Source organism: Saccoglossus kowalevskii, chromosome 10 (assembly GCF_978046115.1).
Source record: "Saccoglossus kowalevskii chromosome 10, keSacKowa6.1, whole genome shotgun sequence".
Lineage (NCBI taxonomy): Eukaryota > Metazoa > Hemichordata > Enteropneusta > Harrimaniidae > Saccoglossus > Saccoglossus kowalevskii.
Window position 1 is genome coordinate 30,516,458 of NC_140650.1, and position 17,762 is coordinate 30,534,219.

Here is a 17,762-nt window from a genome sequence, read left to right on the forward strand (position 1 = left end):
CCGGAAGTGATTCATATATTCGGCATGATTGCATCACCAATATTTAGTTGGTAATAATAATGTCATAAATTAAATTAAATTGCTTTTCCAATTCAAATAATGATTCAAAATGCCTGAATTAAACTTGTCGGCCCTGGTTACGAGCAGAGGCTGGTAACGTACGTGCAGCATACGAAGTCGTTTTATTAGAATCATTGTAGTCGCTCACCAGCATACTGTTGTCGCCTCTTACAGCAGTACGTCCACTTGCCGGCAACGTGGCAGCTCGTCGTGAGTGACTATACATTGGTGCTGCAGAAAGGAAAAACTAAATATAAGTGACAATAATAAGTATTTCACTCCACCGTGGGAGTAACAGCAATATAGAAGGCAAGGTGGAATTCATATTAATATTGTATATACAAGTAGCAAAATTATATACACAAAATAATAATATAGAAACATGTTTGACAACAAAAAATGTAATCACATTATTACGGGTTGTGTTAGTAACTCTTGGAAGAAAACATAGCATACTTATATTAATATCATATGACATTGTGATGAGATATTAGAACTCCCCAGCCAACCTACCCAACTTACCCCAATGAAAATAGATTAGCCTGAAATGTTACACAAATTGGTCCTTTCTTAACAAGAGTTGTTTAAAGAGTTGCACAGATTTTTTTTCTAAATTTAAATAAATAGTTCTTTCATATTACATAACAATGTCAGTACATGATTCCTTTGAACCCTTCAATACTCACAGTCAAATTTAAACATAGAGTTCAACCTTGGGCCTGGGTGAATAAAAAGGTTACATGCACAGTTCAAAAATGATCATGCAAGGGTTGACATGGTGACAATATGCAAAAAAAAAAAAGAACAGAGAAAGTATCATGGGGAAAATAAGTTGGTTGGCATGGTAATATGATTGAATGATGATACTGTTATTTATTATTAACATTTTATGGTAATATTGAACACATTTCCATTAAGTTTTAAGTTATGTTGTTAAAATAGGAATTAATATCAAAAAAACAACAACAAATACGATCAATTTTCTGAATCAGTAAACATGATTATACATTAGTAAGGAATATTATTATTTAATATATCATCAGAGATAGCACAAGATCCTTAACATATTTTGTTTTAATGTTGATGGTAATGCATTGTGCAATGGTGAACCCACCTGCCGACTTAGGCTCATATAGTGGGACTACTCGATGAATACAGGTGATGAGGGGAGAAAAAGAAAGAAAGAAATAATGTCAGACACAAATAAATATTATCCCATATAACAAATGATCCAATGTAGTAGAGTGTATATGATACCAACACCGACATGTAACAAACTTATAACTGTATTAATGGTAGTGACACAGGAAAATTTGTTTTCAGAAAGCTGAGGTATAAGGGGAATAACACATTTTAATGTCTTTATTTGCTTAAGAGCTCAAGTTCATGATTATACATGTACCGTGTTCAATAAATTGGGTTATATGTAATTACTTTGAAGATCTTTAATTTATGGAGATTGTCAATAACAAATCTGAGATACATGTATGATTAATTTGTTTTTTAATAAAATTTTCGACTCACGATAAATTTATACTTATCAGTTGTTAACAACATTTATCATAAATTGAGTGAATAATGACTCAAAATGAACACATCCCTATTCATCTAAATCACTGCTATGTTTTTAAGTGTAATAGAGAATGACCTGATTAAAAATTCAATATACGAGTATTTTTCTTGTGTCACTACCTTTAAAGGGGGTTGATGTATGGACATGTATTTGTTGTATTTATATCCAAAATTAACTTTCTGCCATTTTTAGTGTTCATTGAAAATTAAAAACCAAATTAAACCAGCTTATATAGAAGACATAATGAACACACATACAAATGTACATCAACCTTTTAATACAGTTAATATATAAACAAGACAGTCTATTTTATCACCTCATTTTGCAGTGCTTTAAACTGAGAAAAACTTTAATTAAACAGAGACATATATATTGCTTGCACATGCACTGTGATAGATAGATTAGAAACAGCTGCAACAATCTAGTTTAATTAACGGATGGTGGTCGTTGCGCAGCTAGTGTTCAAATTTTGTGCAAACAAACGATGCATTTTACACTTTTGTATACGTTGCTATGAGACCCATATCGAAATAGACGTGGCACGATGATCACTTCCCTTTAATCTGCTGTGATGTTTTGCACACAGTTCTGGTTAAATTACATTCTGATAGTACTAACACATCGCTAAACTCGGAAGTAACACACTACATGCCATAGAATTGCGAGCTGCTCAGCATCATAACGTATGGACTCAATTCTGAGTGGAGTGCTTAATGTGGCAAGTTCAAAAGCTGGCTGAAAGTTAAATGCCATGCTCTTAGCAGCCAACAAACAAGTGATGAAAAATATTATTAAGAACATTTTCTGCAAAGAAAGTGATGAACATGGATTACCGATATAATAATAAATACTTATATTTCATATAAACAATATTCCTACTACCACTACATATGCATTCTGTACAGCGCATGGGACTTGTAACCAGCATGACTCGTGGCTTGATGGCTATGATGTCTTATTAATTAGTACCGTAGAACATACTATTATTGTTGACATACACATCAAATAATGTTAGCAAAAATGGGCATTTTCAGATAACTACTTTTAATGCAAAAGTATAGTGTTTTCTAATTCTAGGATTAACAAGAGTTTTAGTCTGGGAAGGCTTACCTGCATACATTGACGTATCATATCTTGGTTTAGTAGGTGGTTCATGATTAGCTGATGGTGTACGAGATGCGTTCCTCGGATCCAAATGCTCCGATTTCACCTTCTCTTCCACCAGCTTCTCTTTAATAATCACTTTACCCAGGGGTGACTTGACCTTTTCAACCTCTTGGTCCACTTTGTGACGAAATTCTTCTTCTTCCTCATCTTTATCTTCCACATTTGACACCGACTTGGACCGGACACGTGCAAACATATTCAAAGCTGGTGGTGCTGGCCAGTCTTCTCGCTCAATTTTTGGGACTTGATTTGGTGCAGGTTTCGTAGCCCCTGGATAACGGCATTGTTTCACGATTTCATTGGACAGTTCTTTATCGATGTGACCTTTAGGTCGTCTCCGGAAGACATCACGGTAGGACACTAAGAAGAAGTGAAAAGCATTGTAAATCAAAAGTAGTTTTGAACTTCAACTCTTAAACTTGTTTATAATATGAGGTTATTACAAGGATACCTCAAATATTACAAGGATACCTCAAAGTATGCACGAAAACTCTGCTACACGTTGATACGATCACCATACTGCCTTAGCTTTGTGCATACTTTGTGGTATTCTCCTAATAACTCCATATTACTACTATTATACATGTAATAGCAAGGCAAGATGGAAGGTACAGCTACATGTATCTCCACAAACATACACCGTATTTGTTCTATTAGAAGCCCATGTCTAACAGAAACACATATAAATAAAAAAAAATTATAGTATTTACTGGATTATTAAAATATAAAATTTAGACCATTAAACACTTTTGTCATTTATATTCATTACTAACAGAGCAAATATGGTATAAAACTAATCCTGATTGGTGCAGAAACATCTACAATGGAAATCTAAGCCAATAAGAGCAAGTTTTACAAAACTACAGTGATTTAGTCTAAACTTATACACTACCTGGTTGGGATTTAGGTCTGCTTTTCTCTAATTTTGGTTGGTTCTTGTAGGAAAATTCTTGTCCTGTAGGACAGAAAAAGGGTTTAACAATAATGAAGCAAATTCCTGAAATATTTTGTAAGAGTACATTTAATGACAGGAACATTTACTGGAACGGAATAAACAAGTGAGTTTGTTAAACAATGACATGACGAGGAATGAAACGCATCATGCCTTGAGAAAGACAATGTGAGTTTAACAAAATGGTGAATGAAAACACCAAATCTTGTCATCCATTAGTGTGACACAATGTATATGTTAGTTATTTTATAGCAAAGATGCACATTTACAATGTAAGTAATATGCTTCCAACCATTTGTAAAACAGATTTAAGTAAATGGTATACAACAATAGAATGGAATAAGATAATGTTAATATGGTAATGTCTTTTATAAATATGCATCCTTTTCTCCCAAATTCAAGTGGTAATGAGTTTATAATGAAATATTAAAATATATGTATGCCTAGCAACTTTAACATCCTCAATTCAAATTTCTGCCAAATCAATTTGAAAACAAGCGACCTGACGATCGAAATAGCTCTGCTGTCTTCATTATCATGGAACAAGAATCAGTGAAGTGGCATTGTGGTTGACAGTTTCCGACTAGTTGTCGAAAATAGAATTTTTTACCAAAAATGACAAAAATATTCACTTAAATTCCCAATTTGCATTATTTGACACGAATTTAACAAATCTGACAGAGGATCACCTCAGGTATCATTGCTGGAAATATGAAAGCATTTGGACTTATGGTTTTAGACTAGTTGTCGAAAATAACATTTTTTACCAAAAATGACAAAAATATTCACTAAAAATCCAAATTTGCATATTTTGACACAAATTTAACAAATCTGACAGAGAACCACACCAGGTACCTTTGGCACAAATATTAATGTAATTGGTCAAGTACTTTTGAAGAAGAAATCGTTTAAAGGAAAACTTCACTTGGGACACGGGACATGGGACACGGCACGCTGGAGAGACCCCATACCAACAGCTCATCTGGGTCATCTGCGATAACAGCGGAGCTAAAAATTGAGAGGGTAAATAAGATACAGGCATTCAAATACGAGATGAAAATTGTAATACAATTAATAATGACTTTAGTTCATTTTTTTTTATCCTGAGTCAGAATTACAATCTTCAACATAAGTTAGAGACACTCCATCCAGCATCAATGGCAATATACTGTTAGAATGTACCAATATATACCACTCTACCTTGCTGCACGGAGTGAACAGCCAGTCTACAGTGACAATGATAGTGAGGCTTTATTGAGATCATTACAATCCTTCAACTGTGTGTTCATGAATACATATTTCTTTTTTCCCAAACTTTAAGATCAAATATTAAACCCACTGAAACAGGTTAGAAGTTTTTGAGTAAGTGAAATCACAAAGGTTGTTATAAACTATGACTACTACAACAACGAAACAGAAAAAAATTCCATCCCATTTCAACACAGGCAAGGCAAAAACACACATATTAAATAAAACAGTGATTGTGAATCAAAATTTGAACTGTATTTAGTTATGTTTAGGTATGAACTTAGGGGATTGACTGTGGTGGTGAAATGAGAAATGGACACATGCAGAATGCTAAACATACCAAAACAAGTTATTGTAAACTCAAGTGATTTGGTGAGAATTAATTAATGAAACAATCAATAATATGCATAAAATATTACCAGTAATGATGTAATCTGGCTTGCAGGAAACACAGATTATATCAGTTGGTTTCGTTGAGAAAGAGGGGTAATAAGAAAAAATAAGAAACAAAAAATGATATATTGTTAAAAAATGTTTGGTTTATTCTTGGGAATGAATTATGTAATGGACACTGTTGAATGTTGTTATGTTATTTAATGACAGAGAGAGAGAGAGAGAAAGCATTATTCCCACCCAGACATCTGAATTCATAAAAAAAAATAAAAAAAATAACTCTCAGGAGAGCAGAGAAGTTTTGTAGAGAAGTATTGTCATTTGGTGTGCATAGAATGCATTAGTTCTTTACCGGTTAAGAAATATATTTTAGAATATTTTTAAACTAGCAAGTATGTATAAACATTATTATTGTGGTAGTACACTTTTGATTGAACAAAATATATATCTTAGTACTTGTACACATCAGTTCATTTATTTACATCCCTGGGTATCCATGTGCCAGAGATGACACTCAGATTACCGGTACTGTATTTGCTATATTAGAAATAATTTTTTATATTTTGGTGGTACCTCGAGTAAAACAACTCTGCACTGAGAAATTTATGGTAGCAGAGACAATTTAGGCATGTGCTTTTGGTAGAGAAAATACAGTATATGTACTTTACCACATTTTAAGTTTATACGAAAAAATGAATAATCAGCCTTAAAAAAGAAAAACAACAATAAGAGTTTATGAATACTAGTTCAGTTGTTTTAGTTGATAGACTTGATCACTTTGTTAAATGTTAGTCCTACACAGGCCTACACCATCATGTGTAAAACAGGCTACATTTATATATACTTGCATGTGTCTCCCATACCATCTCTGCTGATTAATGCATGCACAACAAATATTAAAACAATCAATTATGTCATCCTGATAGGCATTTACAATGAAGTACAGAATAACATGAATGTTTCAAGTACGCGATGATTCTGGGGACATAACTCGTGTTATCAATACTGTGTTTATATTTTGTTATTTACCCAAAGTCTCATTTCGATTTTTACGCACGTCATAGGACTGAGGATAAATAATATGTGACTCTTAACACAACAAACAATGCAATATCCATGTTAAGCAATACCAATAATAGCACGTACTAGAAAGACCCTCAATTGGCACATGTGTCTGGCAAGTGTTCCTACAGCACCTTTATTGAAATGCATGATAAGCATTCCAACACTATTCTGTCCTTGGTTGTACATTACCCCGTACCTAATATCACACAGCAATCAGATGATTCTTACCTGGTCGGTGGTAGTTCTGCGCCTTGGGTTGAGGTGAAGTGGGGGATTTTGGGTACACGTACCCACCATTATAACTGGGTGTGAGATAACTCTGGGTGATATTGGGTGTTGATGGGCTTGATGACTTTGATGGTGGTGTTGCTGATGTTGACACAGACAGGTAACTGGGACTGGCACTGTTAGACAATCTTGGGGAAGACTGGTACTGTGGAGTATATATATCACATATCAACAGTTAAGCCTTTATTTTAATCTTGTTAGATTTATAGAATAATGTGTGTACCTTGCTAATGCACTTTAGAAGATGTCTCGTTGTAAATGCTGCTTTAATGATATTGCCAATGAAGAATTTGAAAGATTTTTTCAGTTCGCCCTCTGACTGAATTTGTATGGATCTCAAGTTAAAATGAATCTCTCAAGAAAAAATAAAGATAGTATGAAAAAGAAAAAAAATAGATAGATTCTGAATTCACAAACGTAAACTGTTGTGACATCTGCACAATTTTCTTTGTTTTTACACTTATTTTGTTTATAAAATGTGAATTTTGTGAATCAGCATTACTATAGATGCATCACTGCAAATCTCTATGCATCAATGTCTTATCATATCGGCATAGAGGGCATATGTACTGTCTGGTAGAAAATGTGACAGAAGTGTTTGTTCACACAATGATTAAATGTACCATAAAACCAACTTAAAGCCGACTTAAAGATCATTGGACTGAAATTATTTTTTAAGGCTAGTGTCTGAAGCCTAGACATAAAAGTATTTCCTATACAAGATTTTATGGATTATGGTACATCATTACACAAGCTCAAACTTGCAGTATTTTCCACACAAAATAACACACGATTAGTTGCACAATACAATGTATAATTTCTGCAAAATCCTGTGTGGAATTAACGGTTGGCAAATCATAATAGATGACATCTATCTATATTCTTTTAGTGAAAAACCAAATAATCCAGTAAATACTATTAATAAGCACTGTATGAGAGGAAGTGTCACATTTGTGCCAATGTTTCTATGGACGTACAAGAACAGTTTATTCTGAAATCAATAATTTAAAAGCCACACACTATTAAATAATAGTTACAACTCATAATATTTTACAATCTGAGTAAATTCCAAAGTAAGTATACTTGTTTTAATGCCATTTTTGTTTATTTATTTATTTTTTTGTTTTACTTGCTGTCATAAAGCTGTTGTTTTTTTATAATGAATCCCGGTTGCCAAGGTGACCAAGTTACAATATATGAAAAACAACAAGTAAAACCAAAACAATATTCACAAATAAACTAAAAAAACAATAATAAAGAAAATATAAAAGTAAAAACAAAAATTGAAGCCTATACATCCCTACATGGGATTTAATTACATTGAGCAAGTTAGTCATTACTGAAAACAGTTAAAAACATATCATAACCTACCTTTCGACTGTATTTAGTATAGTCAAAATTCTTAGCATTCTCTTTGATAGACGTGGGAGAAAATGTAAAATACTGTACACAAGGGAAGGAGAGAAAACTAGCGATTAGTAGGAGTTATTGACACATACATACAGCAATAAATAGGGAAACAAGTATTAGAACAAATATCTCAAGCATGGATCACGTTATCATCCAAATCGCAAGGCTTTGTTTGCCTGCTAGATTCAACATAACTTTGCCCAACAAAGTGAAGCAATGGCCAAATAAATGGACATTGGCTTGTGGATTTGTTATCAAGTATATTCAATAGTTTAGTGCTTTCTCAGAAACTTGAATTTGGATTATGTCACATATTATTGACTGGCTTATTACTGAATCATTGTTTTCTAAATTTCAACACGGGGGCGCTATACAATAGTATCACCGGTGACTATGAAAGACAATAAGTTGCGTCACAACATGGTATTATAAATACCTCTCACTGATTATTGTCAGCAGTATCACTGTGAAAAATAATAAAGTCAGTTGGTAAAACCACAAATTCTGAAATATTGGACCACTAAAAAGCTCTCCAAGCACTGAAGGTAATTGTTGTGTTTAATCACTAGATCAAATATAATTTTCATGGTTGCAATCACTCAAGGCGATTTGCATACACTTTAAGGAGCACCTTCTAATTACATTTCAAGATTTTGTTGGATAAGATTTTTCATGAACCGTCAAATCAAAATCCAAAGACCTTATGATGCTTACAGAGGTCAGGGAGTGGTACTTTAAAGATATTTGCAGCACTGCCAATGTGAAACAGAACACTACTTTAGAATAGCTACTCACATGCAGCTCATAGAAATCAAACATTTGAAGACAGCGCCCTCATTGTTGAATGAACATTTATTTTTACAGTCATCAGTCAGTTTAAAATACTATATTTTCGCTTGGAATTAATTTTCGCTAAAGAAATGATTTAGTGAAAATAAAATCCAGCGAATATACCTTTGTCCTATATTTTACATTCAACTTGTCAAAAATCAGTGAAAATAAATTCCATACAAAACACCCAAAAAGTCTTTTCAGCAAAAATTAATTCCAGCTAAAATAAAGTATTCACAGTAATCCTACCATCATGTTTGAACAAATGTTCTAATTCACTTCATTTTATTAACTACATATCAAAGATTTCAAACTTTGATCTAAATATTCTTTACACCATATTTTGAAAAAGACTATTCTGTACAAGATGACAAAATTGTGGCAGTGAAAGAGTTTAGGAGACGGGTGAAATTTTAGTTTAACTAGTTTCATCAAACAAAAACAAGTCATTGTGAATGACAGTTAATGTTGGAATTAGGGGAATGTTATTCTTGCCAAAAATAAAATAATATGCACCAAAAGCATAGTTAATAATTTAGAGTGAATAATTGGCTGGTCTAGTATCAACAGAAATTAGATGTATTAAAATGACTCTTCCAAAATCTTAATATATGGTCAGAAACTGGATATGCTATTCATGCATTTTTTGTTTAGTGCTTGTATCAAATTTGAAAAATGACAAATCCTGTCCAGGATACTTCACTTTTTCAAAAAAACAAGATGGATGCCAGTCGACCATCTTTGATCTGATTATGGAACAAACGGACATGAACATGTATTCCTATATGTAAGATGTATGTGCCAAATATGAATGAAAATGGACCATAAGCCTTGGAGATACATGTATGGTAGTATGTTCAAAAACCAAGATGGCCGCCAGTCAGCCAACTTTGATCTGATTGTAAAAGAAATTGTCATGGACATGCAATCTAAAATGTGCAATGTATGCAACAATTTGAACAAAAACTGCCAAAACATGCATAAGATACCACATTTTTAAAAAACATAATGGCTGCCAGTCGGCCATCTCTGAACCGATCGCAAAACAAATTGTCCACAGGGTTCTGAAATACGACTCCGGATGGATGGACAGAGATCGAATTATAAGTCACATTCGAACGGGGACTAATAAGAGTAATGCAGACATAGAAGGAATATAGATAAATTTTGTTTTCACTTTATCTTCATTTTTGAAATTCTTAAAACAGGAAGGAATAAATAGAGCAGGTGTTGACTACGGTATATGACAATTAACAAGTGAGTTATCGATCTAATAATATGTACGGTAGTTGGCAGGTACACAATGTATCATTCTGATTCAACTACTGGTAGTTGGCATTCTGAATTACACACAGTGTGATCAGTCTTGAACATGTGTATGTCTGTGTACCGTAATAGAAAAACACAAGGGTGGGAAAGTTATTTGTACATGGTCATGCAAATTATTAGTAATAATAAACAACAACATTACACTCTGTGGAAAGTTTGATGCAGGGAAATAAAACCAAACACATCAGCTAGTTGAAGATGAAATTATCTGTAAATCCTACCTTTGGATCTACTCCGTTAAATGACTTTGTGCAGTCTGGATGCCATATTTCCGATCCTAAAACAGCAAAATAAAATAATATATAAATGATGGAACATTAGAAGCTCCACATGTTGTGGTTGACAACATTGGTTTGAACTGAATTTCAGCTGTTTACACCTTGGTTAAAGTTGCATAGTTGTGGTCTCAGATATAGATTATGTTTTGTTTGTTTTGTCACCTCGATCCGTGATCTAACCTATATTCAACGTAATAGTTTACAATCTGCATAAAACCCAAAATTTACAAGAATAGACATATTGTAAACAATTGGTCACATGGCCATGTGTTCAATACTTTGAGGTCAATGACCACATAATCATGTCAATCTACCCTTCGATGGTATTGACAACTCTGCTTGTCAACTCAAATAAGCTGCAGCCAAGGATTAAATATATGAAAGAAATTTAAAGTACCTAATACACATTCAAGTAAAAGACAAAATTTTCTACCAACCTTGTAAAAACATTTCCTCTCCTTCTCTAAAGTTGTAGCCACATCTACCACACTTAGAACATGATGGGTGATAGTGTTTCTCTCCTGCCTGCATTAAAAAACATCAACATTACGATTTTATTGACTTCAATAATTTACGGGCTAGGAGCTTTATATTTTTTTCAGTCCAAGCAATATTCAAATTGTACATTTTAATACCAAATGAGTAACACATGCTAATATATGTCCACAAATCTGTGCAAAATTTGTTAATTTTTTGGGGTAATAAGTTGGACCCCTCCCCCATAGTAACAATTTCAACACCATTGATTTACCCACAACAACTTTGGTTCATCATTTTGCATTTGTTACATATGTTTCTATATTTTCTTTGTTAATTCTGAACATAACTCACTGCTCAGCACTAGCTCACACTCTGCTGTAACAATGTTAACACATACATGTATATTTATATTCATTTAATTATGATAACAATGGTAAACAATGCTATTATTTTATAATCAGGTGTGAATGACTGATTTAAACCAACCAGTCAAAACATAAAAAAAAAACTATGTTTATTTTATAAAAAATGGCAATACATTGTAGTCGACTTTAATAATGCATATACCGATACCAGTACTTTCATCAATACCGGTATATAACACAAATTTTTTCAGAACATCAATGGGTTAACTGAATTTTGTTTGAACAATGTTTGATAATTTATAGTTACTTTTTATTTTACATTGTTTTTGTGATCTTTACCAAACTAATGTGCTTTTAAGCTAGTCAGTGTGATGCCATATAAATATCTATATCCAGAGTATATGTTGTATATGTTAACTGGACATTCCCAGTAGAACAGGAACACAGCTGATGCATCTAATGAAATTCCTCTACATGTATTTATAGCAAAGATGACACTATCAACGATACCCTGCTGACAAGTTATTCACTTTTGATAGAACATACTACATTAGAAGCATTCAGAAAAAACATTCCAGTACAATACTAATAAACTTGACTGAACTTGTACAAGCATTGTGTCAATTGAATTACAAATCATATGCAAATGATATGCTAATTGAAAACAAAAAGTGCCCCAGAATCTGTATATTATTGATGATTAAGTTTAACCGTATAATATGAATATGAACAAGTACCCAAATCACAATCATTATTTATAAAAGCTTGTTGTAGATTTCACATCATTTTATACCATAATTTCCTCATCCCAATCTTGAAGCCACACAGGAGGTCGAAGGAACTCTTCGTCTTGTGGTAGGATCTGTCTGAGAATATGAATAAACATGATGGTGGTCCAACTATCACTAAATTCCAGTTGACTGTTCTGTTTGAGCGATATTTCACATAATATATCAGCTTGTGAGAAGCCACCATCTTAGAAACACTGCTGATCACGTATCAGATTTGAAAGTCTTTGGAACACATAGCCAAGATACATGTGCATTGATCGATTAAAGCTAGCTTCTGAATGCCGCTAAAATAAGTGCAGTTAAATCTTGAGAAGTTAGAAGTATGTACAAAATTTGCGCGAGAAAGATGTGAGCAAGATCAGTTGTTGTGAACAGTGACCCATACCAATACAAATTTGAAATATGCAGGATATTCTCTCGCTGTGAACTGTGACCTGACAACAGTACTAGGTACAACATCAACATCAAGGAATGCAGGATCTCTAAACGTGGGACAGTGACCAGGCAATATCCAACGTGAAATTCTTATGAAGATTACATAATGGCTTTAATGCATGTGGAGTTTCGGCAATGGATGAAGAGACGGGAATCCGCGTGGGACGGCCGTACGGAGGCGTTGCCATCTTGTGGCGCAAATCTCTTGGCAATAAAATTAAAATACGATATTTAAATGATAACAGACTTATTGGCGTGGAACTGCGTACTGAACATAGTCATATACTCATACTGTGTGCATATTTGCCCACTTGTTCAGATGATAATTTTGATGATTTTCTTAGCTATTTGGCTAAAATTTATTGTATTGTTCAGGATTGCAATGCTACGAATGCTATTATTCTAGTGATTTTAATGCAAATCTTGGATCGCTATTTGGGCGCGAACTTGAACATTTTTGCTCAGAAAATAATATATATGTTTCGGATATATGTTTCCTTGGTCGTTCCACTGTAAACTTTACATATTACAGCGAGGCTCATGGTAGTACTGGGTGGTTAGATCACTGCCTTAGTACACCCTCTGCTCACAACGCAATTAAGAAAATACGTATTATGAATGATTTTATGTCGTCGGATCACTTTCCTCTCAGCGTTGAGATAGAGTGTGCGGATCTGACACAATTTGAGCGCCAGCATCGATTTGGAAATTGTGCCGAAATGGTCTAATGTGACCCAACATCAAATAAGAAGGTACCAATCTAGGACTGCTCAGCTTCTGTGTACCATTAATACACCAAATAACGTACTGAGTTGTCGTGATCCTAATTGTAAAAATCAAGACCATATGATCGCTCTTAACAGTTATTATGCTGACATTGTTCAATCATTGCGGATAGCGGCTGAGGATACTATACCAACTGTCAAACCTAAACGACATCATGAAATTCCAGGATGGAATGAACAAGTTCGTGACTTTCATAACATTGCTAGGGATGCATTCATGGTATGGGTAAGTAATGGAAGACCTCGTACTGGACCAATATATGAATTGATGCGTAAAACGCGGGCAAAATTTAAGCTAATTATTCGAATGTGTAGACGAAACGATGAACAAGCAAGAGCTGATGCGTTAGCTTATAAGTTATCACAGGGGAAATCTCGAGACTTTTGGAATTCAGTTAATAATGACTAACAATGTTGGACCTCTACCATCTACTATAGAGGGTTGTGATGGGCAAACAAGCATTTGCAATATGTGGAAAAAAACATTATGAATCGCTTCTTCAGTCTGTAACAAATTGTCAAAACAAAAATCATGTGATATCTGCTGTGAATGTCGTGAATTACCACGAAGATATGATGGTCACCTGTAATGAAATCAAAGTAGCCATTAATAAATTGGAAAAGGGAAAATGTATTGGAAAAGACAGACTGTGCTCGGAACATATCATATTTGCGGATCAAATACTGTATGTTCTACTAGCCTTGTGCTTTACTGCATTCTTTGTTCATGGACACCTGCCAGACTATTTTATGGATACAATGATTGTCCCAATTGTTAAAGATAAGACTAAAGATATCACAAGAGTGAATAACTATAGACCTGTTGCTATAGTAACCGTTTTATCGAAATTATTTGAGTTGTGCATCTGAAATCGAATTGAAAAATTTATCGAGACTAGTGATTTTCAGTTTGGGTTTAAACGCAAGCATTCAACAGAAATGTGTATCTTCGTAGTGAAGGAAATTGTCGACTTCTATAAAAATCACAAATCGCCCGTTTTTGCTTGTTTTATGGACGCAACAAAAGCGTTTGACAGGGTAAACCATTGGAAGTTATTCAAAAAATTACTTGATAGGGGAATGCCTGTATTCATTGTGCGTTGTCTATTGCATTGGTATCGAGGTCAAACTTTTTGTATCCGATGGGCTTCAGAAATATCTGCGTCCTTTAGAGTGACCAATGGAGTTCGACAAGGAAGCATTCTTTCGCCGACGTTATTTTCAATTTATATTGATGATCTCAGTACTAGGCTGCAACAAGCGGGTGTTGGATGTCATTTAGCTGGTAAAATAATGAATCATCTTTTTTATGCTGATGATATTTTGTTAGTTTCACCTTCTGTCAAATCATTGAAAAAGCTCGTTGAGATCTGCGAGTGTTATGGTGAGGAGTTTGACATTCTTTTCCACACTACTAAGACAGAATGCATGTCATTTTTTCCAAAAACGTGGGGACAAACAAGGGTCCCAAGCGTGTACTTGTATGGTAAACCTCTGGTTTTCGTCTTAGTGAAAAAGTACCTGGGTTATATGATGTCATCAGATGGCAAGGATGAAGCTGATATGAAGCGACAATTGCGGTGTATTTATGCTAGGGCAAATTTTATTTTACGAAAATTTATAAAAAGTTCAGAGTACGTTAAGTGTTTGTTATTTAGAACGTATTTATACAGTATATATTGTTTGAATGTTTGGTGTGATTATCGTACACAAATTGTGAATACTGTGCGAGTGGCTTATAATAACGCTATAAGATTGGTCTTTAGCCTTAAACGGGCTAGCAGCGCCAGTGGTAATTGCGTGAGTAGAAATATTTTCAACTTTGAATCTCTTCAGCGCAAGGCATTATATAACTTCAGTCAGCGTCTACTTACGAGCGATAATGCTTTAATTCGTACTTGTGTCAACTCTGACAGTTTTTTCTTATCCAAATTTTGGACTAATCTTAGACGTTGTATTTATTAGTGTTCGTGTTTGTTATGTATTTAATATGGGACTTTTTTGGCCTGAAATAAAGGATTAATAATTAATAATAAAAGGATCTCTGTTTGATTATTTGAAAATCTTATGGAAGCAAGTTTTATTTGCAGGCTCCATTAAAAAGATTCCATACAGTTATCTTGCAGAAAAAACATTCCTTAAATTTTTTTTTGTATGCACTGAGGACAGGAACAGTACGAGAATGACATGTATCATCAGATACATGTAGGAGCCATTCTCCAGAACTCAATACTGTGTATTTGAAGTAGAAAGGGATGTTCTGCTGCAGAGTCGGCAGTTGGCTTGGTGTGTGTGTGTGTGTGTGGGGGGGGGGTCATAACTCCAACCTCCAAGATATGAGGTGAACACACTAATTCACTATACTTAAGGTTTCTTGCTGCAGATATGCAGCGGCCTGGATACAATATAATGTCAATTAAGACACACAAGACCTCAGCTGCAAAAAGTGAACCAGATCAATAATAAAACATCAAATACACAGAGTTTCTTGCTGCAAACAGTGACAACAATACAATATATACAATGTAGATATACAAATTCTCTTACTGTAGGACAGTGACCATGTAATAACCTCAATTTATGAGAAGCCATGATATACAGAAAAAAACAATAGTTCATTTTTAATGGCATAAACATCCACAGTATAAGATTAAATTCTCCAAGAATATTTATATTGTACTGAACAGATAGATAGATTACATATTCATTGAAAGAATTTTAATAAACTTTTACATCAACTTGTTATGTTATTATTAACGGCTTCCCCTGGACCAGGAAACACTTAAAAATTAAGAGAATAATTAAGTTTAAAGTACTTTCAGAGATATCAAATTGCTTCCATGATATTACTAAACCATGCAGTCAAATACAGTAGTAAACGAAGCATGTTTATATAAATTGTTTTTTTATCTGAATGAGTATTTAATTGTATTTAGTTATCATTGTTTTCTTTAATGATGTGATCCTAATGTGACAAACTTGATTATCATAAATGCAAAGTAATGCGGTAACAAATAAAGTCAAGATAGAATTTATGCTTTGACCTTTGATATTTATATGTAAGACAAGTAAAATATCTACTGTACATGCGAGTGGTGAAATGTCACGGATACCGTCATCAAACTTGTATGACATTATTAAGTTTCCCTTTGAAATGCCCCCACAAGTCGGTCACATTTGATATCTACAGAAGCTCAGTGCTCAGAAGGTTGTGTCCTTTCTGTTAACCAGTGTCAATATTAATTGATATCTTGGCTACATTTGATAAAGTGGTAACACAAATCACAATGTGACGCTTCAGTAAACAATGTCCCATAATTCCCTGTTGCAATCCCTGGGATTGGCAGCTTTCCCTTTAAACTTTGTAAAACATATTTTATGGTAAACATACAAAGTCAAAGTCAACTTTACATTATATTTTATATTATATTTACATGATTTTTATTATTGTTTAGGATTGATTAATGTACATCAATCTTGAAGAAAAAAATGTGGATACAAATGAATCAACTTACTTGCAAAACTTTGCCGGTAATGAATCCTTCACAGTTAGCACACTTAATCCCAAATAAATGTTGGTAATCTCTCTCACAATATGGTTGACCATCTCTGAAATGCGACAACAACATACATCGGTGAAATAACAGGATGTATCTTTCTACATTACGTAACATTATATGGTTACTATTTGTTCCAACAAAACATTGAAAATATTGAGTAGAGGAGGGAAGGGCTGGTGAGTGGAGGTGAGAAGGGCTGTTGAGTAGAGGTGGGAAGGGCTGTCGAGTAGAGGTGGAAAGGGTTGTCGGGTAGAGGTGGGAAGGGCTGTTGGGTAGAGGTGGGAAGGGCTGTCGAGTAGAGGTGGGAAGGGCTGTCGAGTAGAGGTGGTAAGGGCTGTTGAGTAGAGGTGGGAAGGGCTGTTGAGTAGAGGTGGGAAGGGCTGTCGAGTAGAGGTGGGAGCTGTTGGATAGAGGTGGGAAGGGCTGTTGAGTAGAGGTGGGAAAGGCTGTCGAGTAGAGGTGGGAAGGGCTGTCGAGTAGAGGTGGGAAGGGCTGTTGAGTAGAGGTAGGAAGGGCTGTCGAGTAGAGGTGGGAAGGGCTGTTGAGTAGAGGTGGGAAGGGCTGTTGAGTAGAGGTGGGAAGGGCTGTCGAGTAGAGGTGGGAAGGGCTGTTGGATAGAGGTGGAAGGGCTGTTGAGTAGAGGTGGGAAGGGCTGTCGAGTAGAGGTGGGAAGGGCTGTTGGATAGAGGTGGGAAGGGCTGTTGAGTAGAGGAGGGAAAGGCTGTTGAGTAGAGGTGGGAAGGGCTGTCGAG

The 17,762-nt window shown here is 34.5% G+C and overlaps 1 protein-coding gene across 8 annotated transcripts in view; it reads right to left on the reverse strand.

The window, feature by feature from the left end:
- The window catches only part of LOC102805379 (actin-binding LIM protein 1-like), a 104,705-nt gene that overhangs the window by 16,740 nt on the left and 70,203 nt on the right, over positions 1-17,762 (reverse strand). For 5 of the 8 annotated variants that reach the window (XR_014930729.1, XM_085504494.1, XM_085504492.1 and 2 more), the window contains 10 exons: positions 16,966-17,059; positions 11,032-11,119; positions 10,538-10,593; positions 8,118-8,189; positions 6,687-6,891; positions 5,420-5,434; positions 3,693-3,755; positions 2,744-3,160; positions 1,175-1,201; positions 209-291 (listed from right to left, as the gene is read on the reverse strand). Coding sequence is in view for 7 of the 8 variants with exons in the window: in XM_085504494.1 (XP_085360620.1) it covers positions 209-291; positions 1,175-1,201; positions 2,744-3,160; positions 3,693-3,755; positions 5,420-5,434; positions 6,687-6,891; positions 8,118-8,189; positions 10,538-10,593; positions 11,032-11,119; positions 16,966-17,059 (1,120 nt within the window). In the remaining variant the exon portion in view is untranslated. The remainder of the gene's footprint in view (positions 1-208; positions 292-1,174; positions 1,202-2,743; positions 3,161-3,692; positions 3,756-5,419; positions 5,435-6,686; positions 6,892-8,117; positions 8,190-10,537; positions 10,594-11,031; positions 11,120-16,965; positions 17,060-17,762) is intronic. The other 3 variants (XM_085504491.1, XM_085504493.1, XM_085504495.1) reach the window with 3 other exon arrangements.